The 24,292-nt window shown below is 45.5% G+C and overlaps 1 protein-coding gene across 1 annotated transcript in view; it reads right to left on the bottom strand.

The window, feature by feature from the left end:
* Positions 1-16,511, bottom strand: part of RAD54L (RAD54 like) — a 32,311-nt gene extending 15,800 nt beyond the window's left edge. The window contains exons 1-8 of the mRNA XM_012776062.2: positions 15,873-16,511; positions 15,680-15,766; positions 13,572-13,691; positions 5,838-5,898; positions 4,981-5,116; positions 4,462-4,531; positions 4,054-4,342; positions 3,687-3,811 (exon numbers count right to left, since the gene is read on the bottom strand). Coding sequence (XP_012631516.1) covers positions 3,687-3,811; positions 4,054-4,342; positions 4,462-4,531; positions 4,981-5,116; positions 5,838-5,898; positions 13,572-13,691; positions 15,680-15,766; positions 15,873-15,875 — 891 coding nt within the window. The 5' untranslated portion in view covers positions 15,876-16,511. The remainder of the gene's footprint in view (positions 1-3,686; positions 3,812-4,053; positions 4,343-4,461; positions 4,532-4,980; positions 5,117-5,837; positions 5,899-13,571; positions 13,692-15,679; positions 15,767-15,872) is intronic.
* Positions 16,512-24,292: the final 7,781 nt, after the last annotated feature.

The following is a 24,292-nucleotide window of genomic DNA, read 5'->3' as shown; positions in this document are numbered from 1 at the left end:
AGTTGTCATAGCTCTAATTTATAAGATGTACTGAATTTCTTCTGGCTGAGTTCTCAATTTATTCTTTTTAAAAATAAAAAATCATGCCTAGATTAAATACCACGACTTCCCTCGCTCTGTAACAGGAGACCTATCAGGAGCATTCGTGTATTTATGCATCTTCCCAGCATCTTTCATCTGGCTTGCTTTGTGTTCTAGTACTTGTACAGAAACATACATGGGTGTGGATGAGGAACACAGGGACAGCTCTTCTGTACCTGAGCCAAGCTGCTTTTTATACCAAGCATCCAAGGCAGTAAGGCATAGGAAAAATGGCCAGGACTTAAGATCTCAGACCTGCATTCAAGTTCCAGCTCACTATGTACTTGCTGAGTGAACCTGGGCAAGTCCCTGCACTTCCCTGAGCTCCAGTCTCCTCATCTCTAACACTGAGATGATAATGATGATGTCAATCCTTCCCCTATTCATACACTTTTTTTTTTTTTGAGACAGAGTCTCACTTTGTTGCCTAGGCTAGAGTGAGTGCCGTGGCATCAGCCTAGCTCACAGCAACCTCAAACTCCTGGGCTCAAGTGATCCTCCTGCCTCAGCCTCCCAAGTAGCTGGGACTACAGGCATGGGCCACCATGCCCAGCTAATTTTTTCTAAGTATATTAGTTGGCCAATTAATTTCTTTCTATTTATAGTAGAGACGGGGTCTCGCTCTTGCTCAGGTTGGTTTCGAACTCCTGAACTCAAATGATCCACCCACCTCAGCCTCCCAGAGAGCTAGGATTACAGGCGTGAGCCACCGCGCCCGGCTCTATTCATACACTTTTAAAAAGCACTTCCATATATCATCTTCATCAGAATCATGTCCCTTTCAAGTAGACCCTGTGCCATCCACTCTATAAAGAAACAGAGTCTCAGAACAGTATTTTTGTTTTTTTTTTTTTTTTGAGACAGAGTCTCACTTTGTTGCCCAGGCTAGAGTGAGTGCCATGGCGTCAGCCTAGCTCATAGCAACCTCAAACTCCTGGCTCAAGCAATCCTCCTGCCTCAGCCTCCCGAGTAGCTGGTACTACAGGCATTCGCCACCATGCCCGGCTAATTTTTTCTATATATATTAGTTGGCCAATTAATTTCTTTCTATTTTATAGTAGAGACGGGGTCTCGCTCTTGCTCAGGCTGGTTTCGAACTCCTGACCTCGAGCAATCCGCCCGCCTCGGCCTCCCAGAGAGCTAGGATTACAGGCGTGAGCCACCGCGCCCGGCCCTCAGAACAGTCTTATCTGTGGAAAATCATGATTGTAAGTGGCAAAGCCAAGGTTGATGCCATGTCTTCTGATTGAGAATCAAAGATTTTGTACATAAAAGTTATCATGAAGAACTGTGCATTCCAGAGAAAAGCATTAGCTGGAAGAAAGCTATGGATGCTCGGAACATCATAGACAAGATGGCACCTGCCCTTTCTAGTGTCTGAACAGGACAGATTCTCTCCTCTGGAATAGGATGACTATCTTTTAGGACTGTGGGTTCCTTGGGTCTCTGACAATTGACAAAAAGTTGACTAATAAAAAGGTAAAGTAGAAAGGAAGGCCAGGGAGCTTAAGTATAACAAGAGGCAGCCTAGTCCTGTGTGCCCGACAGAGTCAGCTCATAAAACAGGACAGAGTGAGAAAGAAAAGGAACATCGAAGAGTAGAAAAAAAAATCTCAACACTCCCCAGTCCTCAAGGGCTCAGCAGCTACAGCCTGCCTTCCTCTCCCACAATGCCCTGGCCTCTGGACCAGGCTCCTGGCAGTCCCCCTCCATGGTGGTGAAGCAGAGGCCAGGGCCCCATGACAGGGCAGTCACATGCATACCCCACCTCAACCCCACTAAGTCCCCTACTCCCACCAGGAAGAACAGCCCACCAGGGTACAGCAGTTTGTAGACATGCCAGAGAATGATTGACTCTTCACAAGCACAAATGTGCAGAAAGGACATAGTTCACAACTAGCAAGCATGGTACCCAAAAGTAAGCTTTCCTCCTCTGTCCCCTCCCTAAAGTCGCTCAGACATGGGCTAATCTATAGACCCCAGAGCACAGTCAAGCCTGCCAGTTGGTTGACAAACAGGGCCAAGTCTTTCAGTCACCTCTCCATTAGAGTCCCAGGGGTGTGCAAAAGACCTTAACTCTCCCCAAGAGGTACAAACAATGGAAGCAGCCTCAGGGTAGCCAAGCCCAAGGGAGTCCTGGAAAATCCTCTGTAGTAGGAAGCTCACTGCCATCATCACGACTTTCTAAGTAATAGCATCTCTACCACCATTAATACACACTGAAAAAGGCCAGGAAGTAATTACTACCATATTTCCTGTAGTCCCAGAGAGAAGGAACTGGAAGTCAACACAAACTACTACAAAGCATATGGACTGTCCACAGTGGGCTTTCTTATCTTTGCTTTTGTTCATGTGAGTACCCCCAGCCTAGAACAAAAACCAGAGCTGACATTTACCAAGGCCTTATGGCATACTAGTCAATGTGATAAGAGCTTTCCCTCAATCACTTCATTTAATCCTCACAATAATCATGAGGCAGATATTATCACCCCATTTTACTGATGTAGAAATAGAGGCTCAGGTAACTTATCCAAGGTCACTCTAATGGTAAGTGGCAGAGCCCAGATATGAATAAAGGTCTCTGACTCTAGAACCTATTCTCCTAAACACTGTGCCATATGTCTCTCTACCCATCCAAATCTCTCTCATCCTTTTTTATTTTTTTTTTTATTTTTTTTTTTTTTTTGAGACAGAGTCTCGCTTTGTTGCCCAGGCTAGAGTGAGTGCTGTGGCGTCAGCCTAGCTCACAGCAACCTCAAACTCCTGGGCTCGAGTGATCCTTCTGCCTCAGCCTCCCGAGTAGCTGGGACTACAGGCATGCGCCACCATGCCCGGCTAATTTTTTATATATATATCAGTTGGCCAATTAATTTCTTTCTATTTATAGTAGAGACGGGGTCTCGCTCTTGCTCAGGCTGGTTTCGAACTCCTGACCTTGAGCAATCCGCCCGCCTCGGCCTCCCAAGAGCTAGGATTACAGGCGTGAGCCACAGCGCCCGGCCTCCTTTTTTATTTTTTGAGACAGAGTCTCGCTTTGTTGTCCAGGCTAGAGTGAGTGCCATGACATCAGCCTAGCTCACAGCAACCTCAAATTCCTGGGCTCAAGCGATCCTACTGCCTCAGCCTCCCGAGTAGCTGGGACTACAGGCATGCGCCACCATGCCCAGATAATTTTTATATATATATATCAGTTGGCCAATTAATTTCTTTCTATTTATAGTCGAGACAGGGTCTCGCTCTTGCTCAGGCTGGTTTTGAACTCCTGACCTCGAGCAATCCACCCGCCTTGGCCTCTCAGAGAGATAGGATTACAGGCGTGAGCCACCGCGCCCGGTCCCTCTCATCCTTTGAAGTTCTCCTTTGGTCTATGATTACTATCAGGAGGCAAAAAGACCTATCAGCCCACACCACTCACTACCTCACTCTCCTTGGAGTTCTAAACACTGTTCCATCCCTGTCTTGGCACACTGGTGTCATAGGCTTTCCCTCCCACTTGTCTCCTTCAAGGCAGCATCCTCTGTCCTCAGGATTCCAAAGTGACTACTATAGGCTGTGCGGAAACGACCGACTTTCTCCTACCATCCAGACTGCTGAGAGTCAAGTACCTCATCACATATGACTAGACCAACACTTCCTTTCTGGAGGACTCCAACATGAAGGCGGAAGGTCTCATAGGAAATGATGAGGATAGGAGAAGGCACTCTGGCTCCATGCTGGTTCATGAATCCTTCTACAACAGAAAAGGTATCAAAGGAACAAATCAGAATATCTTAAAAAAAAAAAAACCATAAACAGTTCAATTGTTCTTTAACTGAGCCTGGAAATAACCATCTATTTCAACTATTTTCAATGGAAATTCTCTTCTTCCCCTGCATTGCCCTCAACCTTGGCCACAAGTGAGCATACACACAAGCAAGCAAGCAAGCAGCAGGCTGGTAGAAGAGTGCAAGCATCTCTGTTGAGGCTTCATACCCAGTTTTCGATCTATCTCATCCTTAGATCCTCCATCAATGGCCAGAGGTTGGATTCTCCCTCCAAGCCATTTTGCAACCTCATTGTACCAGTTCTTCACCAGGCTGGAGGGCGACACCACCACTGCCTTGTTAATTTCTGGCTTGCACTCTGGACTCTGGCGCAAAAGCGTCCACATCAACGTGATGCACTGTAGCGTCTTTCCCAGGCCCATCTCATCAGCCATGATGCAGCCATGGCTCCCAGGGATGCGCCGACTGGTGACACACTCCCACAGGAACTTCACTCCCTGGGGAAAACAGCATTCAGTCCAGCCACTTTGGCACCTACACTGCTGCTTCCCAAATGATGGAAGTCTCCCAGGCTCAGCCCCTAGCCCCACGCCTCATTCCCTTCACCCTCATTTACCTCTCTCTGATGAGGCCGCAAAACCTTACTGAGAATAGGATCAACAACCACATGGACAGGGAGTTTTTCCCTGAGAAAACACAGCAAAACAAAACAAAAGACATGGTGCTCAGACATGGGCAAGGGCATGCCCTTGGGAGGCTGGGTCCTACTGATCCAGAGGAAAGAGAGGTAGCTGCCTGAAAGGACATTCTTGGCCTAGTAACCAAACCATAAAACCATAGCAAATTCTTGCTGCTGAAGTTAGAAAGTTAGGAGAGAGGGATGGGTTCCCCATGTCATCACCTCAATCATGCCTCCTCCCGAGTAAGCATGGCAGGAGGGATGAGGAACCTTCACTAACTGGTCATGACCACATGCTCTTCCCCAAGTACTGTCCTTTCTTTACTTCCTATGCTGGATGGTACAGCAGTCATGACAGCTTTCTGAAACATGCACCAGTCACAAAGAGAAATCACACTGAAATATCCTCCGCCCTCCCAGGAATGTGCATGTACAGAGGACCAGAATTGCACATACTTGTCAAGCTTCAACTGGTCATGGGCACTCAGCAGGGGAGGCTCATACAGAACCAAGGCACCTTCTTCCAGGGGGTCATGGAGGGCCCGGCGGACCCCAGCTCTTTTCAGGCCCAATGCCCGAGAGCCCAGAGGACCTGCAAACCAACAATCATTCTGTCACCTAAGCCTCTGTTCAGAAGCTCTGGCAGGCCCAGCTCAAATACCTGTCCTTCACATAACCCTTCCTGAGATCCCATATGATCCTCTCTCTCTCTCCCAGAACTCCTCCAAACCCCGTTTGAGCACCTCTATCTGACCATTAACTCATTCTCCTTTGGATCAAAGGTTTTCTCAGTTTATTTCTCCCATTCAACTACAAACTTCTAGAGGATCTTGTTCATTTCAAGTCTATCCTGGAAAGGTCTGAAATCTTAAAGGGGCCTTTCAAGTCTGAGAGCTCTTGAGAGCTGCCTCCTCCACCTTCACCCCCCCCCAGCCCCAATTTTAGCACAGTGCAGTGTACTACAAAGGACAGGGAAAGATTCTGTAGAATCTAGGCCTCCCACATATTCAACCCCATAAAGGAGATGCTACTGAACGCACTTGGACTGAATGAAGCCTGGGTCCATCAGCCACCTTGGCCCACCAAGCGCTTCCTGAACACTGGCACACCCCCACCAAGAAGATGAGGAGCAGTCAGTCTTGGCAGCCTTTACTAATGCTAACACAGCTTTCCTGCAGGCCTCAGGAGGGTCACCCCAAACATGGCTACTTCTATTTTCAGGTAAGCTTATATTTACAAAAGCAAAGGTTTTTCATTTATTCAGGCACATTTACACATGACTGATTCAAAGAACAGAAAAGTCTCTATTTTACCTTGATAATTTGGAATGGGGACTTTGAAAGGCTTTGACAAAATGCTTCGAATAAATGCTTCCTAAAAGGAAAGGAGAAAAGGGGATTCAGGACTGATTGGAGGTGTAATGGGACAATATTGTTATCATATGCTCCACATTAGGTTTTAATTTTTTTTTTTTGAGACAGAGTCTCACTTTGTTGCCCAGGCTAGAGTGAGTGCCGTGGCATCAGCCTAGCTCACAGCAACCTCAAACTCCTGGGCTCAAGCAATTCTTCTGCCTCAGCCTCCCAGAGTGCTAGGATTACAGGCATGAGCCACCTCGCCCAGCCAAGAAACTCAATGTACTTTAAGTAGGAAAAACATGATGAATATTTTTTGTAATATATTGGAATACAGAAAAGGAACGTGGAGAAATGAACTTCATTATCACACTAAATAACATGACATGGTTGGTGAAAAGCCAAATCCTTTGTATATTTGCACATTTCTTTATACCTGAATAAAATCTATTTTATTGACTTTTTTTTTTTTTTTGAGACAGAGTCTCGCTTTATTGTCCAGGCTAGAGTGAGTGCCATGGCGTCAGCCTAGCTCATAGCAACCTCAAACTCCTGGGCTCAAGTGATCCTCCTGCCTCAGCCTCCCGAGTAGCTGGGACTACAGGCATGCACCACCATGCCCGGCTAATTTTTTGTATATATTTTTAGTTGGCCAATTAATTTCTTTCCATTTATAGTAGAGACGGGGTCTCGCTCTTGCTCAGGCTGGTTTCGAACTCCTGAACTCGAGCAATCCGCCCGCCTCGGCCTCCCAGAGAGCTAGGATTACAGGCGTGAGCCACTGTGCCCGGCCGACTGACTATTTTTTCTTTTTGAGACAGTGTCTCACTCTGTCACCCTGGCTAGAGTACAGTGGCATCATCATAGCTCAATGAAGTCTCGAACTCCTGGGCTCAAGTGATCCTCCTGCCTCGGCCTCCCAAAGTGCTAGAATTATAGGCGTGAGCCACCGTGCCAATACCTTCAGTAGAACCCAGGAGCCATAGGTTCTGCAGGGAGAACCACAGGCTTGCATAACTGGCAAGGGAGAATGTGAAGACCCCTGGCCAAAAACGTCTGACAGCACAGCCTGCAAGACTTGGAACAGCCAGCTTTCAGGAATCTGATCTGATAATACTCTCCAGACTCTGGCAGAGACAGGAGAGAGAACATGGTTTCATTCTTTGTTCATTTAGTTATTGATAATTCATACCATCCTTTCCCTCTGATCCCTCCTTCCCACCAAGGCCAAAGCTTCCCATTTCAATAGATTCACTCCACCAGTTATGCCTAATCTCCTGTATCTCAACCTATCCCTCTCTACTAGCTCTTTCTTACCAACATTTATTTTATTATTATTTTTTTTTCCCATTTGTCGGTCTGCTTCTACCAACATTTATTTTTTTTTTTTTTTTTTTTTGAGACAGAGTCTCACTTTCTTGCCCAGGCTAGAGTGAGTGCCGTGGCGTCAGCCTAGCTCACAGCAACCTCAATCTCCTGGGCTCAGCGATCCTACTGCCTCAGCCTCCCTAGTAGCTGGGACTACAGGCATGTGCCACCATGCCCGGCTAATTTTTTTTTGTATATATATTTTTAGTTGGTCAATTAATTTCTTTCTATATTTTGGTAGAGATGGGGTCTTGCTCAGGCTGGTTTCGAACTCCTGACCTCGAGCAATCCGCCCGCCTCGGCCTCCCAGAGTGCTAGGATTACAGGCGTGAGCCACCGCGCCCGGCCAACATTTATTTTTTATTATTATTTTTTTTTGAGACAGAGTCTCGCTTTGTTGCCCAGGCTAGAGTGAGTGCCGTGGCGTCAGCCTAGGTCACAGCAACCTCAAATTCCTGGGCTCAAGCAATCCTGCTGCCTCAGCCTCCTGAGTAGTTGGGACTACAGGCATGTGCCACCATGCCCGACTAATTTTTTCTATTTTTAGTAGAGACGGGGTCTCGCTCTTGCTCAGGCTGGTTTCGAACTCCTGACCTCAAGCAATCCGCCCACCTCGGCCTCCCAGAGTGCTAGGATTACAGGCGTGAGCCACCACGCCCAGCCTCTTACCAGCATTTAAAACATGCTCAACTCTCTACCTTATACACAAAAATTCCTTTGATTCTTTATCTCCTCCTCTCTGCAGGCAAACTTCTAGAAAGAGTTGTCTGTCTCCCTTTCTCTACCTCCCACTCCTCCTATCTGTCTTCTGCCCCATCCTCTCCTCTGAAATCATTGGCCAAGATCACCAATGGCCTACATGACCCTAATTCCAATGGACATGTGTCTATCCTTATCTTACCTGACAAGGCTGGCTACTCCTTCTTCTGAAATATTCTCTGGCCTTGACTTCCATGACATCACTCTCCCACTGTTTGAATTCTCTGGGATCTCATGCTCAGTCCTCTAATGGGCTCTTCTTTCTCTGCCTAACTCCCTTAAAAGTCAATGCTCCACAGGGTCAGGGTTTGGCCCTCAGCTCTTCTGACTGCACATTCACCAGATGCTCCAATATACTTACGAGATATAAAATATCTCTATGCTAATGACCCCCAAATCTGTTTCTAATCCATACCTCACTCCTAGACTCCACACCCACATTTGCAACTACCTCTAAACCCAGATAACCTATAGGCACTTCACACTCATCATATAAGGTTAAAGTCCTCATTTGTAAGTCTGCACTATTACTTTTGTGGGCTCCAGGCACTTTTGCCTTTTGGGCCTCTTCCTCCATAAAAAAAAAAAAAATGATATTCTAGGACTATGTTGGTATAGATAAACATAATCCAGGTTGGATTCATCACTATGCACTTTTTTCCTTCTGATTTTAAAAGGAATTAAAGGCTGCCATCGCTCTCTGACTCAAGTGCTGCTTCTAGCTCACTGGTCTCCAGCTGAAGGAGAAATAAGTATTGGGGTCTCTATACCATGGCCGGTACAAAGCAGACTGCCTGCAAATTGACCAGTGGAAAACTACCCAGGAATGACCACAAAAGCCGCTTGCAAGAGTGCACCCTCTACTGGAGGAGTGAGGAAACGTTATCGTTGTAGGCCTGGTACTGTGGCAGTCCCTGAGATCACATTATCAGAAAAATAAAGCAAGCTTCCCTTCCAGCATCTGGTATGAGAAATTGCTTAGGACTTCAAAACAGTCATGCATTTCCAGAGTACAGCTCCTGGTGCTTTTGCAGGTGGCAAGTGAGGTCTATCTGGTTGGCCTTTTTGAAGGCACCAACTTGTGTGCTATCCATGCCAAATTTGTAATAGAATCTACTATAATGGGAAATGTTTCATCCTCAAAAAAAAATCTTTTCTATTATTGGTAGTTCTGAATATTAGATTTTTTTTTCATTTTTTTTTTTATTTTTTAGCCTCAGTGTACAATTTTGAAAGAAGTTTTTGAATATTAGATTTTTTCCCCCATGAGATCAGAAGGTATCTAAGTATATGGCTGTGAGTGAAAGAGTAGGGGACAGAAATCAGGTATTGTAGTTTTTCCATTTTCATTTGTGTGGGAATTGTTAATATAAATGTGGGGACATAAAGCAGTGACCAAGTTTCAACAGTTCAATTCTATAACAATTATAAACAAACCTGTTAAATTTTTCTGGATAATGAACATTTTTTTTTTTTTTTTGAGACAGAGTCTCACTTTGTTGTCCAGGCTAGAGTGAGTGCCGTGGCGTCAGCCTAGCTCACAGCAACCTCAATCTCCTGGGCTTGAGTGATCCTTCTGCCTCAGCCTCCCGAGTAGCTGGGACTACAGGCATGCGCCACCATGCCCGGCTAATTTTTTTATATATATATCAGTTGGCCAATTAATTTCTTTCTATTTATAGTAGAGACGGGGTCTCGCTCTTGCTCAGGCTGGTTTTGAACTCCTGACCTTGAGCAATCCGCCCGCCTCGGCCTCCCAAGAGCTAGGATTACAGGCGTGAGCCACAGCGCCCGGCCTGGATAATGAACATTTTAAAAAAATAAGTAAATTTCTTATTGACAGCAACTATAAGGGGCTTGTAGCATTTTTATCATACAGTAGATTCCATCCATTCACTATACTTTTCTGAGTTGCCCCACATGCAAGTACATATTTTGAATATTATCTGTCTTCTGTTCTGTTCCTGTAAGTTTACCATTAAAACACAGCACATTAAACTATTTTTTAAAAAAAGGAATTAAAACATTTTGCGGGCTTGGCACGGTGGCTCACACCTGTCTTAGGGAGGCTAAGGTGGGAGGATCACTAGAGGCCAGTTCAAGACCAGCCTGGGCAATACTGCAAGACCCTGTCTCTACAAAAATAAGAAAAATTAGCTGGGCGTGGTGCTGCATACCTATAGTCCTAGCTACTCCAGAGGCTGAGACAGGAAGATCCCTTGAGCCCAGGAGTTTGAGGCTGCAAATGAGCTATGATTGCACCACTGCATTCCAGCCTGGGCAACCGAATAAGACCCTGTCTCTTAAAAAATTTTTTAAATTTTATGGACCCCTAAAACTATCATGGGCCCCATGACTATAGTGCTTGCCATATCACTCCTACCAAATGCTATTCCTTCTCTGTGCTCCCTATCTCAGTACATGGCATGGCCATCTACCTTGCCCAGTCTGAAACCTCAACTTCATCCTCCATTTGCCCTCTCCCTACATGTAATCGAACCAAAGTTTTTCCACTCATAAGTCTTTTATTCCCCTAGCTCCAGTCTTTCCCTCTCCTATGGATTTTCATCCCAGCTCTACTTAAAATACTTCAAAAGCTCTTCCGTGTCCTTAAAAGTCCAATCTGTGATAGCATGGATTACAAAAGGCCTTCTACTCCAAGCCTCTACACCACACTCCAACTCTTATCTCTAACCACCATCTCCCAACTGATCCAGCCATACGAAACCCTTTTCAGGACTCACCTCATTCTCTTCCTGCCAGGCTTTCAAACAGGCTGCTGTTCCCTCTATCTGGAATATTTCCCATTCCCTTCACCTGGCTAACCCCTCATATCCTTCATGACTCTATCATCATGTCATGAATGCAGGTCTTCCCTAGCTTGAATGCAGGTCTTCCCTAGCTTCCAGACTGAGACCACCTGCTGTGTACTCCCATCCCAACTGCACTTATGTCATGTAGTTACAAGGGACTTGAACAAATCCTGAATGAAAACAGTCCCAGAGGACTATATACCATTTTTTTTTTGAGACAGAGTCTCACTTTGTTGCCCAGGCTAGAGTGAGTGTCGTGGCGTCAGCCTAGCTCACAGCAACCTCAAACTCCTGGGCTCAAGCGATCCTGCTGCCTCAGCCTCCCAGGTGGCTGGGACTACAGGCATGCACCACCATGCCCGGCTAATTTTTTGTATATATATTAGTTGGCCAATTAATTTCTTTCTATATATAGTAGAGACGGGGTCTCGCTCTTGCTCAGGCTGGTTTCTAACTCCTGAACTTGAGCAATCCGCCCGCCTCGGTCTCCCAGAGAGCTAGGATTACAGGTGTGAGCCACTTCGCCCAGCACCATTAAAAATAAACAAGAATTAAAAAATAAACGTGTTACTTAGCAAATTATATACATATGTTAAAACTATCATTAAAAAGCAAGGGGCCGGGCGCTGTGGCTCACGCCTGTAATCCTAGCTCTTGGGAGGCCGAGGCGGGCGGATTGCTCAAGGTCAGGAGTTCAAAACCAGCCTGAGCAAGAGCGAGACCCCGTCTCTACTATAAATAGAAAGAAATTAATTGGCCAACTGATATATATATGTAAAAAATTAGCCGGGCATGGTGGCACATGCCTGTAGTCCCAGCTACTCGGGAGGCTGAGGCAGAAGGATCACTCAAGCCCAGGAGTTTGAGGTTGCTGTGAGCTAGGCTGACGCCACGGCACTCACTCTAGCCTGGGCAACAAAGTGAGACTCTGTCTCAAAAAAAAAAAAAAAAAAAAGCAAGGGAGGGCGGGGGCGGTGGCTCACGCCTGTAATCCTAGCACTCTGGGAGGCAGAGGTGGGCGGATCGTTTGAGCTCAGGAGTTCTAGACCAGCCTGAGCAAGAGCAAGACCCCATCTCTACTAAAAATAGAAAGAAATAATTGGCAAACTAAAAATATATATAAAAAATTAGCCAGGCTGGGGATGTAGCTCAGTGGTAGAGCATATGCTTTGCATGTGTGAGGCCCCAGGTTCAATCCCTGGCATTTATAAAAAAAAAAAAAAAAAAAAAAAAAATTAGCCAGGCATGGTGGCACATGTCTGTAGTCCCAGCTACTTGGGAGGCTGAGGCAGGATTGCTTGAGCCCAGGAGTTTGAAGTTGCTGTGAGCTGGCTGATGCCACAGCACTCTAGCCCAGGCAACAGAGTGAGACTCTGTCTCAAAAAAAAAAAAAAAAAGGGGGATAGACTGGGCACAGTGGCTCCGGCCTATAACCCTAGCACTTTGGGAGGCCAAGGCAGGAGGATTGCTTGGGCCCAAGAGTTGGAGGCTGCAGTGAGCTACGATGATGCCATTGTACTCTAGACTGGGCAACAGGGCAAGACTCTGTCTTTTAAAAAAAAAAAAAAAAAAAAAAAAAGCAAGGGACAATGAACACTATTCAGGATAGCTGTATCTCTAGGGTTGGGAAAATGGGTTATGTGGCATTGACAATGTTCTAGTGTCTGGGATGGTGGGTTCACAGGTGTTTTTTGTGTTTTAAAACTTAGGTGTTATACATATTCTTTTGTATTTATCAAACAGTATACAAAACTGTTTTGTTTTTTTTTTTGAGACAGAGTCTCGCTTTGTTGCCCAGGTTAGAGTGAGTGCCATGGCGTCAGCCTAGCTCACAGCAACCTCAAACTCCTGGGCTGGAGCGATCCTTCTGCCTCAGCCTCCCGAGTAGCTGGGACTACAGGCATGTGCCACCATGCCCGGCTAATTTTTTTTTTTTTTATATATATATATCAGTTGGCCAATTAATTTCTTTCTATTTATAGTAGAGACAGGGTCTCACTCTTGCTCAGGCTGGTTTTGAACTCCTGACCTTGAGCAATCCGCCCGCCTCGGCCTCCCAAGAGCTAGGATTACAGGCGTGAGCCACCGCGCCCGGCCTACAAAACTGTTTTTAAATGTTCACTGAATGTACAAATGACTAACGTCCATTACATATTCCCAATTTTTCTTCAAAACCTTACCTCAGCACTCTAGTCCAGACAACAGAGCAAGACTCTGTCTGAAAAAAAAAAAGCTTTCCTCAGAAAGCTTGATGGAAAAAGCTTTGGAAGTAGGCAGATATACTCCACCCACTGACTACTCTATATCTTTTGGCAAATTACTTCACCCCTAAGACTCAGTTCTCTCATCTAAAAAATGACGATTACGTGAGGTAGTACATAGAACCTGCCATGGTGACAAGTTTTACTTTACTAGAGAAAACACATGGAAGCTACCAGACTCTGGTACTCCTTAAAACCATATGCAGAGTCAAAGACTGAGCTGCTTCCAACATCCCTCCATGGCCTTCTCTCTCTTCTACCCTTTCTTCAGGAATCTGAGCCATCTGATATCTAGTGCCCCTGTAGCTACAAACAAGGCACAAGTCAGGCACACATCTCTGAGCAGGTCATGGCAACTGTGGGCAGGCCCAAAGCCCCCACAAATGTCTGTCTGCTGGCCACTCTATAGGGCACTGAGGGAATCTACAGGGGCAGGAATCTACCTAGGCAAGACAACTGGGCACACACATACACAGGCAGTTCTGACTTACATGTTGACTGCTGTCCAGACAGGGTGGTTGATTGGTTAGCTGACTCAAAGGTTTCCGAAAAGGAGATAGGAAACACTCCTGGATCCGAGTCTCACTGCTGGATTTCCGTTTCTTAGGAGTCTAGGAGAGAGAATTGGGAAAGCTGAAGTCCAGAGACCACAAAGTAATGGAAATTACTATTTAAAGTGCTTATGAAGTGCTAAATTCTTCATATGTATTATCATGTATCATCTTCATAGCAACTCTATGATATAAGTTTATTATTGTCCTTATTTAATAGGTAAGAAAACTGGAGCTTAATCTGAGGGGGGCAATGAAAGAGGTAAATGAAGTGAGTCTGTGAAGATCAAATCCACCTGCAGCATGGAATCACAGTGGCTCCAAGGTGTTTGGTTTTTTTTATTTTTTTATTTTTGTTTTTGTTTTTTGCTTCAGTGATAGGTTCTCACTTTGTCGCCCAGGCTGGAGTGCAGTGGCACAGTCATAGCTCACTGCAACCTCAAACTCTTGTGCTCAAGGGATCTTCTTGTCTCAGCCTCCTGAATAGCTAGGACTACAGATGTGACTCAATTTCTTTTTTTGGTAGAGAAAGGGTCTCACTATGTTGCCCAAGCTGGTCTCAAGCAATCCTTCCACCTCAGCCTCCTAAAGCTCTGGGATTACAGGCATGAGCCACCGTACCCAGCCAGCCCCAAATCTTCACTCCAAAAGCTCCAATGAATAGTTGAGCAACCAAATGCTTCCCTCCCTATTTTCCCAAAGGAGGAACAAGAGTACAGCTGTCTTCAACTCCCAAGCCACTGAGACCACTCCCTACTCATTCTACTTCATGGTAGTGAGGTCACTGGCACTGAAAGCATTTTCAGGGGCAACCAGAACTGACAGTACCAAGCATGACTCAGCCACAGAGAATGCTGCCCCAAGTTCAAGTCTGAGACAGGGGCAGTCAATGTGCCTCCCTCACAGGTAGAGGAGCCCACTGCACACCAGCATGGTACAACTACTGAGCAAGCCCCACCAAGCCATCAGGCAAGAGCCCACTTGTACCAGCTTGCCAGGTTATCTGAAGCTCCAATGATCCTATAAGACACACTTGAAACAAATGCCAATTCCCACTCCCCTACATGCCTTTACTCACTGCCTCTGCCCAAAAACTGCCTGTTAGTCCTTTCTTAGCTGATCTCTTCCCTCAAAGCTCTAGTGGCCAAGCCCTTCTTTCCTTTTTTTTTTTTTTCTTTAGAGGCAGGGTCTCTCTGTCATCCCAGCTGTAGTATAATGGTACCATCACAGCTCCCTGCAGCCTCGAACTCCTGGGCTCAAGGGATCCTCTTGCCTCTACCTCCCAAGTAGCTGTGACTACATGCATGCATCACCATGTTGGATAACGTTCTTTAATTTGTTATAAAGAGTTTATGTTGCCTAGGGTGATCTCAAACTCCTGGCATCTAGCGATCCTCCCATTTTGGCCTCCCAAAGTGCTGGGATTATAGACATGAACCACCATGCCTAGCTGTCCCTGCTTCTTGAACTGCTTTCTCTCACTCAGGTACATGCTGCATTGTCCCATATATTTTGGTTTAAATAGCTCCTGCCCACAGCCAGCCCCAGAAAGCCTCCAAGACAGGAAGCAGAGCACAGGGCCCAGTTCAAAGTAGAACACACAGTACTTGAGTATGAGCAAGGATTGAAAGGGACCATCCCTTATATTTAGACCCAAGTGAACTCAGGACTCTAAGGCAGGCCCAGAACACTCTAGTGTTCTGTGACACTGAACAGGTGACAAAGAGCAAAAGAACAGGCTGCTAGTTACTGTTGTGCAGCCCTTTTTTCCCCAAAAGAGTCAAAGAGCCAAACCCAACCTGCTCTTTTGCTTTAGAACACTCTTTTCCACTAGGAAAAGAGTATTAGCTTCTATTGACTACCTTGAGGACAAAGATTTTATTAATTTTGTTCAATACCTGGCACATAGTGAGTACTCATTAAAAGTTTATGGAACATATGAAAGAGCCATCTGGAAATGGCTATGTAACACAAGAAACCAAGTCCAGGTTTCCTTTCTGCCCAAACAGCCCCTCATTCCCACTTTCCCTATCCCTTAGATTACTCACAACTGCTCCAGGCTGCCAGTCTTCATCGTCAGAGGATCTGCCTTCAGGTTTTCTCTTGGCCAGCTGGCTTGGAGCTAAGCTCCGCCTCTGTTAAGGGGAGAATGGGAACTAAGCACCTGCAGGGATTCTGCAGCCGGAGCCCATTAGACCCAGACGCAGGACTACTCCCCGTCTCCCCTAAGTTCACACTTACCATCCTGGGCCCAGGAGCATAAAATGTCAAGTACCCATCAGCCGAAGGTCAAAGGCAAGTAGCAGCTAAGAATGCAGGACCAGGGTCTGATATAGAGGGGGTTACTATACTGTTGAGAGGATGGGCTACTTAAAGAGGATGGGGATAGAGGAGATCCAGCCAGGGGCTGGGATTTGGACCCAAACAGTGAGAGTGCAGGTAGCCAGTTAGCCTAGGCGGCAGAGTGGAGTTGGGAAAAATGGTCCCAGTTGGAGTGAAGGAAGAAGGTAGTTTCGCGAGGGGAGGGGGCTGTAATCAAAGGCTAGGAGAGAGAAACGGGGGCTAAAGTGCGAGGCCTGGGAAGCTCAAGTCTGGAGAAGGGGGAATTTCCCAGCGCTGGATGCAGATGCCAGGCTCGGACGAGGGAGGTCGAGCAGGGATCCAGGCGGGGCCAGTAAAAGACCCAAGTGAGAGGAGAATTCCCAAGAAGGACTGAAAAGAGCGGCAGAGACGGATTGGAGCCCAAGCAGCACCCCCTTTACCCTCCTGGTTCCAAAGCGCGCGTTAACAGCCGCCAAGACTCTCCGACCCGCCAGGCCGGGTCAATCGAACCTCCCGCCGCGCTGCCACTGCATCACCCATTGGCTACGTTCGATGAGTTCAGCGCTCGCGACCCCGGAAGGGGAGGGCCTAGTGCTGAGCCCAATGAGGGGTCTGGGCTCTGGCGCTGGAGAAACGAACCGACTTTCTAGGAGGTGGGACTTGGGTGGAAGGGCGAGGCCTGCAGAACCGTGCTGTGAGGGCCAAGCCGTCCGAGCTGGACGGATCCTGGCCGAGCTAGCGGGGCGGAGCAGGATTAGTGCCTGCGGGTCGGAGTTCTGTTCTGGTCCCTGGGCCTTTGTTCCAGGCCTGCGAGCTATCCTTGCAGAAACTGAAGGGACGATTTGCACTGGACTGCCCAGTGCAAATGGGGAGGAGTGTACCACCGGTCTCCATTTGTAGACAGCTGAGAATTACTGTGTTTCCCCCGAAAATAAGACAGGGTCTTATATTTATTTTTCCTCAAGAAGACAACCTAGGGCTGATTTTCAGGGGATGTGTTATTTTCCCCTCAAAGCCTCAGCTTGCAGCATGCACAGGATGGCCGCGACCACACCTTTCCGGTCACCTCTGGGATAGTAGCTGTCACGCTGGGGCAGATGAGAAGGGCTGCTCCGCCCCTTTACCGCTCTGCAAGGAAATGCGTGGGTTGTGCAGATAGGCTGCATAGCCACGCCCATCACTAGGTCTTATTTTCGGGGAAACATGGTATGAAAGGCAACACAGTATGAAAGGCAACACATTTCTGCGAGTTTGGTCGGGCTTTAGAGGGAATCGCACCTTCTGTGCTGCGGGACATGGAGCGGAAGGTCCCAGGTTCAAGTGAGGCCTCGCTCACCTGGAGGGTGGGGAGAGGCATTCGACCCTGACTGCCATGTAGTGGGCTCTGGCAGTGGGATCCCAGAGAGTACGTGACTTTCACGGTCTGAGTTGTCTTGAAAGAAGCTGCCTTCCTTTCCTAGGCCAAACGCCGTTGGTGGAAGCGTGGTTTTTGGAGTCAGACTTAATCACCCAATCTCTCAAACTTTCAGTTTTTTCATATCTAAAATGACATTAAACTAGTACCTCCCCCACAGGGTTATTCTGAGAAGTAAATTAATGTGTGTATTCGACACAGTGCCATACACAATCTAGGTGCTCACTAATAATGATAAGAGTATACACATAACATTTACCACCAGGCATAAGCTTCTTAGATATAATAATTCATTTAATGTCCACAACTGTGAAGTAGGTTTATTATTATCCCCATGTTATGAATGAGGAAACAGGCTCAGAGAGGCTAGGAACTTGTCCCAAGTTACATACCTACTGAGTATAGCCAGGATTTGAATTTAGGCAAAATCAGGCTTCAAAGTCCTTGTTTTTATCCACCAAGGATAGGGAGGGGCAAAGCCTGGGGTACTTGTTGAGACCTGTAAGGTTTTTCGCTAAGGCGAAAAGACAGAGAGAAAGAGTGGGGGCCAAACCACGTGGCCCCAGAAGGCTCCGCTGTTTGAAGGGGTTGAGGCGTTTTATACCCTTTGGGCCTGGCTAAGGACTTTTAGCAGAAAGAGCTGGGGATTTTAGGAGGGGCTGGAGGTATTTGTGGAATCCAGGAGCGGAAACATTCTTATCCAGGTGGACTTCTGGGTGTGGTTCCTCTCAGCAGGACCTGGCAGTTTTGTCCTTGGAGGGTTTGGTCTCCTGAGCCTTTTCTTTTTTGATCTAGGGAAGGGAGGGGGCCCGCCACCAGCCTTACAAGACCCTCTAAAATTAGGTACATATATTGATATTTATTTAGGATGAGAAAAAAACCACACCACACTCAATTATGGATTTTTGGAGTTTTAAGTCCCTTTCTTCTAAAACCTTTTTAGGCAGTTTATCAGGAATGCTTCATAGAAATGTTTCCCATCACAGTCTTGCTTCTCCCCAGTTAGAACACTGATTACAAATCCCCATGCCCAGTAACTTCCAGCACTCCCAGGGTCTGTGCAGGTGGACTCTGACGCTTACCCTTGGCTTCATAGTAAATCTGCCTTTGATGATAGCTATTATTTGGCAGGTGGACGAAAATAATTTTTTACTTACTCTTTAAATTAAATTTTATTTTAATTCATATGCAATTGTAAGAAATAACAACAGAGATTCTATGTACCCTTTACCTAGGTACATCTTGCAAATCTATAGTGCAATATTACTACCTGGGTAATGACAATAATACAGTCAAAAGTCAAACATTTCCATCACCACAAGGATTCCTCAAGTTACCCTTTTATAGCCAAGCCACCTCTACAGCTTCTTTATCCCTTGGCAATCAATCTTTTTTCCATTTCTATAGTTTTGTCATTTCAAGAATGTTGGCTGGGAGCTGGGAACAGTGTCTCACCCCTGTAATCCTAGCAGTCTGGGAGGCCGAGGCGGGCGGATTGCTCAAGGTCAGGAGTTGGAAACCAGCCTGAGCAAGAGCGAGACCCCGTCTCTACTATAAATAGAAATAAATTAATTGGCCAACTAATATATATAGAAAAAATTAGCCAGGCACAGTGGCACATGCCTGTAGTCCCAGCTACTCGGGAGGCTGAGGCAGCAGGATTGCTTGAGCCCAGGAGTTTGAGGTTGCTGTGAGCTAGGCTGACGCCATGGCACTCACTCTAGCCTGGACATCAAAGTGAGACTCTGTCTCAAAAAAAAAAAAGAATGTTTCCCGGCCCGCGGGACCTTCTGTTACTCTCGGGGGCGAGGGGGACCGTGCCTGAAAGAGATGGGCGAGAGAAAGAAACGAGACCAAGCAAAGGGTTGTCAAGGTCTCCTTTACTTGGATTTTTAGTAGGTTTTATATACAGAAACAAGGAAGTAGAAACAGAAAAATAGAGTGGGGGGGATGATGAGGCTTGGGTGTGGGCTAATCAGCCCCAATCAGCATCCCAATGGCACCGGAAGCTCTTTGTGATGGATCACTCCACCCCAACCTGGCAGGGGGTTGGGAACAATTGCAGGTGGCATGCCCTGGAGCAAGCATGGCATGGAATGCATTCTTCTTGGAACTATAGCTGGGGGGCTGGGTGCTATTTTCGTCTTAGGCTATTTTCCGGGGCCAGGCCTGTGCTAGGACAAGTCATTGGAATGTGAAGGGTCTTAGTCTCAACAAGAATGTTGGCTGGGTGCAGTGGCTCAGGCCTATAACCCTAGCTCTTTGGGTGGCCAAGGCAGAAGGATCATTTGAGCCCAGAAGTTTGAGGTTGCAGTGTGATGATGCCACTGCACTCTAGCCTGGGTGACAGAGCAAGACCCTGTTTCTTTTCTTTTTTTTGTTTTTTTGTTTTGATTTTGAGACAGTCTCACTCTGTTGCCGGGGCTAGAGTGCCATGGCATCAGCCTAGCTCACGGCAACCTCAAACTCCTGGGCTCAAGCAATCCTTCTGCCTCAGCCTCCTGAGTTGCTGGAACTACAGGCATGCACCACCATGCCCGGCTAATTTTTTCTATATATATTTTTAGTTGGCCAATTAATTTCTTTCTATTTTTTTTAGTAGAAATGGGGGGGGGTCTCACTCTTGCTCAGGCTAGTTTCGAACTCCTGACCTTGAGCAATCTGCCCGCCCGCCCGGGCCTCCCAGAGTGCTACAATTACAGGCATGAGCCACCATACCTGGCCAAGACCCTGTTTCTGATAATAATAATAATGTTACATAGGGCTGAGCATGATGACCTATGTAATACCAGTGCTTTGGGAGGCCAAGGCAGGAGGATCACTTGAGGCCAGATGTCTGAAACAAGCCCGGGCACCATAGCCAGACCCTGTCTCTACTAAAAAATTTTAAAATAAGCCAGGTGTGGTGACATTAGCCTACAGTCCTACCTAATGGGGAGGCTGAGACAGGAGGATCCCTGGAGCCCAGGAGTTTGAGGAACCCAGGAGTTCAAGGTTACAATAAGCTATGATTGTGCTACTGTACACCAGCCTGGGTGACAGGAAGACACCTTGTCTCAAAAAAGAAAAAAAGGCTGGACACGGTGGCTCACACTTGTAATCCTAGCACTCTGGGAGGCCGAGGCGGGTGGATTGCTTGAGGTCAGGAGTTCAAAACCAGCCTGAGCAAGAGCAAGACCCCCGTCTCTACTATAAATAGAAACAAATTAATTGGCCAGCTAATATATATAGAAAAAATTAGCCAGGCATGGTGGTGCATGCCTGTAGTCCCAGCTATTCGGGAGGCTGAGGCAGTAGGATTGCTTGAGCCCAGGAGTTTGAGGTTGCTGTGAGCTAGGCTGATGTGGCACTTACTCTAGCCTGGGCAACAAAGTGAGACTCTGTCTCAAAAAAAAAAAGAATGTTATATAAATGTTATCATATAGTATGTAACTTTGTTAAATTGGCTTTTTTCACTCAGCATAATTCTCCAGAGGTTCATCTAGATTATTGTGTATCATTATGTCTCTTTTTATTGCTGAGTAATATTCTGTGGTATAGATGTACCTCCGTTTATTTAACCATTCACGTGTTGAAGAACATCTAGGTTGTTTTCAGTGTTAGCTATTATGAATAAAACTACTATGAATATCCATGTGAAGATTTTTATGGGAACATAAGTTTTCATTTCTCTGGGATGAATGCCAGCAGTGCAATTGCTGGGTTCTATGGTAGTTACATGTTACATTTTAAGAAATCAAATTGTTTCCCAGAGTAGCTATATCATTTTACATTCCCATCAGTACCATTTGTTGAAAAGGCTATCTTTCCTCCATTGATGTGCTTTTGCACCCTTTTCAGAAATCAACTGGGCATATTTTTGTGGTTATATTTCTAGGATCTCTATTCTGTTCCATTGATCTCTGTGTCTAATATTCCACCGATACCACTTGATTACTGTTGGTATATAATGTCTTGAAATTGGGTAGACTGATTCCTTTCATTTTCTTTTTCTTTCTTTTTTTTCTGAGACAAAGGTATACTCTGTCACCCCAGCTAGAGTGCAGTGGCATCATCATAGCTCCCTGCAACCTCAAATTCCTAGGCTCAAGTAATTCTCCATCCTTAGCCTCCCGAGTAGCTGGGACTATAGGTGTGTGCCATCACACCTGGCTAATTTTCCCAGTAAAGACAGGGTCATGTTGTTATTCAGGCTGAATTCAAACTCCTGAACTCAAGTTATCCTCTTGCCTCCCAGAATGCTAGGATTACAGGTGTAAGCCAGTGCACCCAGACTTATTGTTCTTTTTTAAAGTTATTTTAGCTATTCTAGGTTTTTTTGTCCTTCCATATACATTTGAGAATAATCTTATTTATATTTACAAAAAAAACTCACTAGGATTTTGATAAGAATTTCATTAAAATTGGATATGGAGAGGATATAGACCATTCATCCAGGTAGGCCATATTCTAGGCCATAAAACAAGTTTCAGTAAATTTTGAAACATTAACAGCTCACAGAATATATTCTCTGAAAAATTTTGAACCATAGTTATATGTCAAAATCAAAAATAAATAAGGCCGGGCGCTATGGCTCACGCCTGTAATCCTAGCTCTTGGGAGGCCGAGGCGGGCGGATTGCTCAAGGTCAGGAGTTCGAAACCAGCCTGAGCAAGAGCGAGACCCCGTCTCTACTATAAATAGAAAGAAATTAATTGGCCAACTGATATATATATAAAAAATTAGCCGGGCATGGTGGCGCATGCCTGTAGTCCCAGCTACCCGGGAGGCTGAGGCAGAAGGATCACTCGAGCCCAGAAGTTTGAGGTTGCTGTGAGCTAGCCTGACGCCACAGCACTCACTCTAGCCTGGGCAACAAAGCGAGACTCTGTCTCAAAAAAAAATAAATAAATAAATGAATAAATAAATAAATACAAATTAAAAAGAATATATTCTGGCAGGGCGTGGTGGCTCACACCTGTAATCCTAGCACTCTGGGAGGCCAAGGCGGGCGGATTGCGAGGTCAGGAGTTCGAAACCAGCCTGAGCAAGAGCAAGATTGCGTCTCTACTATAAATAGAAAGAAATTAATTGGCCAACTAAAATATATAGAAAAAATTAGCCAGGCATGGTGGCGCATGCTTGTAGTCCCAGCTACTCGGGAGGCTGAGGCAGGAGGATTACTTGAGCCCAGGAGTTTGAAGTTGCTGTGAGCTAGGCTGATGCCATGGCACTCACTTTAGCCTGGGCAACAAAGTGAGACTCTGTCTCAAAAAAAAAAAAAAAAAAGAGACTCAAGAAAAGAAAATGTGAAACTAGAAACACAGACATTGTAAATAAAAAGAGCACAAACTTACCAACATGCAAGATCTCAGAGAATACTGTTCCCAAGCTGCTTCCTGAGGAATCTAGGAGAGCATGAGCTTCTGCCAACCAAAATAAGTAGAATGCCTGAAGGACTGGAGGTTAGTATTAAATATTATACAAGGTTACTTGTGGAACTAAAACTACATAAAGGCTAAGGGGGAGCGAGTATGGTATATAGTGATGTAATATATGCCCAGACAATTTAGATTTACTATAAAAAAATTTTAATGAGGTAGAGAATGGGAAGTGTCTTAGCAAAATACTTTTTAAACCTTTTCAGTGATCATATTGGTGGTAGTGTTAATATTGTTATTCTAAGAGTGCTTTGTGTATAGTATAAAATAAATGACCAATTATGGAATATTCTAATTCTATCATCTCCTGTGTCCTTGAAAACTAGGATTCTTGGTATGGAAGAAAGGAGCTAGAGAAGAAAGAAGCCAGGAGCCAACTTTGTCTTTTTTGTTTTTTTCTTTCTTTCTTCTTTTATATTATACCTCTAATCAACAGAGTCCACAGCAGCCAACTTTGATGAGATTCCACTGGCCAAAGTTGAGGCAGTTGGCACTTAATAATGATACTATTTCTGATGAATTGAAACCCATAAAAAGTATATAAACCCATAAACTCATACTATTTTTTAACTGGTCAACTTTGGAAGATGATAGGGATTCAATTCATTATTTTGAAAACTGGTGGAAAAAGAATGAATCAAACATTTACTCTGGCTTTCCTATGTGAATTATGCCACTCAAAAAACAAGTAGTAGATGAGAGGAAATTTCTCTTTATGTTTCAACTAATCAATAAAATGAAATTATAGAAATAAAGGCACCATTTTGCAATCCCCAATGAATTAATAGATACAGGCAACACTTGGGAAAAAATCATAAACATAGAAACAACTAGATTTATATGCCTCCTATAATCTTGCCAAGGGAATCAAATCTGAGTCTGATTCAGCCTCTAGCTCTGGCTACCAATTCGTAGGAAATAATGAGCAAACAGGAACATCTAGAACTGCATCATGAGTATGTAATCAGCAAAATCCAGACTGTGGTAAACTCTATAAGTTGACATAGGAAAATGACTCCCAATGCTGGAAGCCACTTGAAGTCCAAGTGGGTCCTTGGCTTCAAGCAAGAATTCATGAGTGAGCCAATAAAATAAAATGAAAGCAAGATTTATTCAGAAACTATAGAAAATTAGAAAGTATAGCCAGGCACAGTGGCTCACACCTGTGATCCTAGTACTCTGGGAGGCTGAGGTGGGCAGACTGGCAGATTGCTTGGGGTAAGGAGTTGGAGACCAGCCTGAACAAGAGTGAGACCCTATCTCTATTAAAAACAAAAACATTAGCTGGGCTCCGTGGTGTGCATCTGTAGTCCCAGCTACTTGGGAGGCTGAGGCAGCAGGATTGCTTGAGCCCAGGAGTTTGAGGCTGCAGTGAGCTACGATGACACCATTGTACTCTACCCAGGGTAGACTCTATCTCAAAATAAATAAATAAATAAAAGTTAAAGTCTACTTCACAGACAGAGCAGAGCAATTCTCCCTGCAAGAAGAGAATCAGCCCCCTG

This window comes from Microcebus murinus, chromosome 2, assembly GCF_040939455.1.
Source record: "Microcebus murinus isolate Inina chromosome 2, M.murinus_Inina_mat1.0, whole genome shotgun sequence".
NCBI classification, from domain to species: Eukaryota; Metazoa; Chordata; class Mammalia; order Primates; family Cheirogaleidae; genus Microcebus; species Microcebus murinus.
The sequence above is the reverse complement of the archived record's forward strand: the minus strand, read 5'-3'. Positions and strand labels throughout refer to the sequence as shown.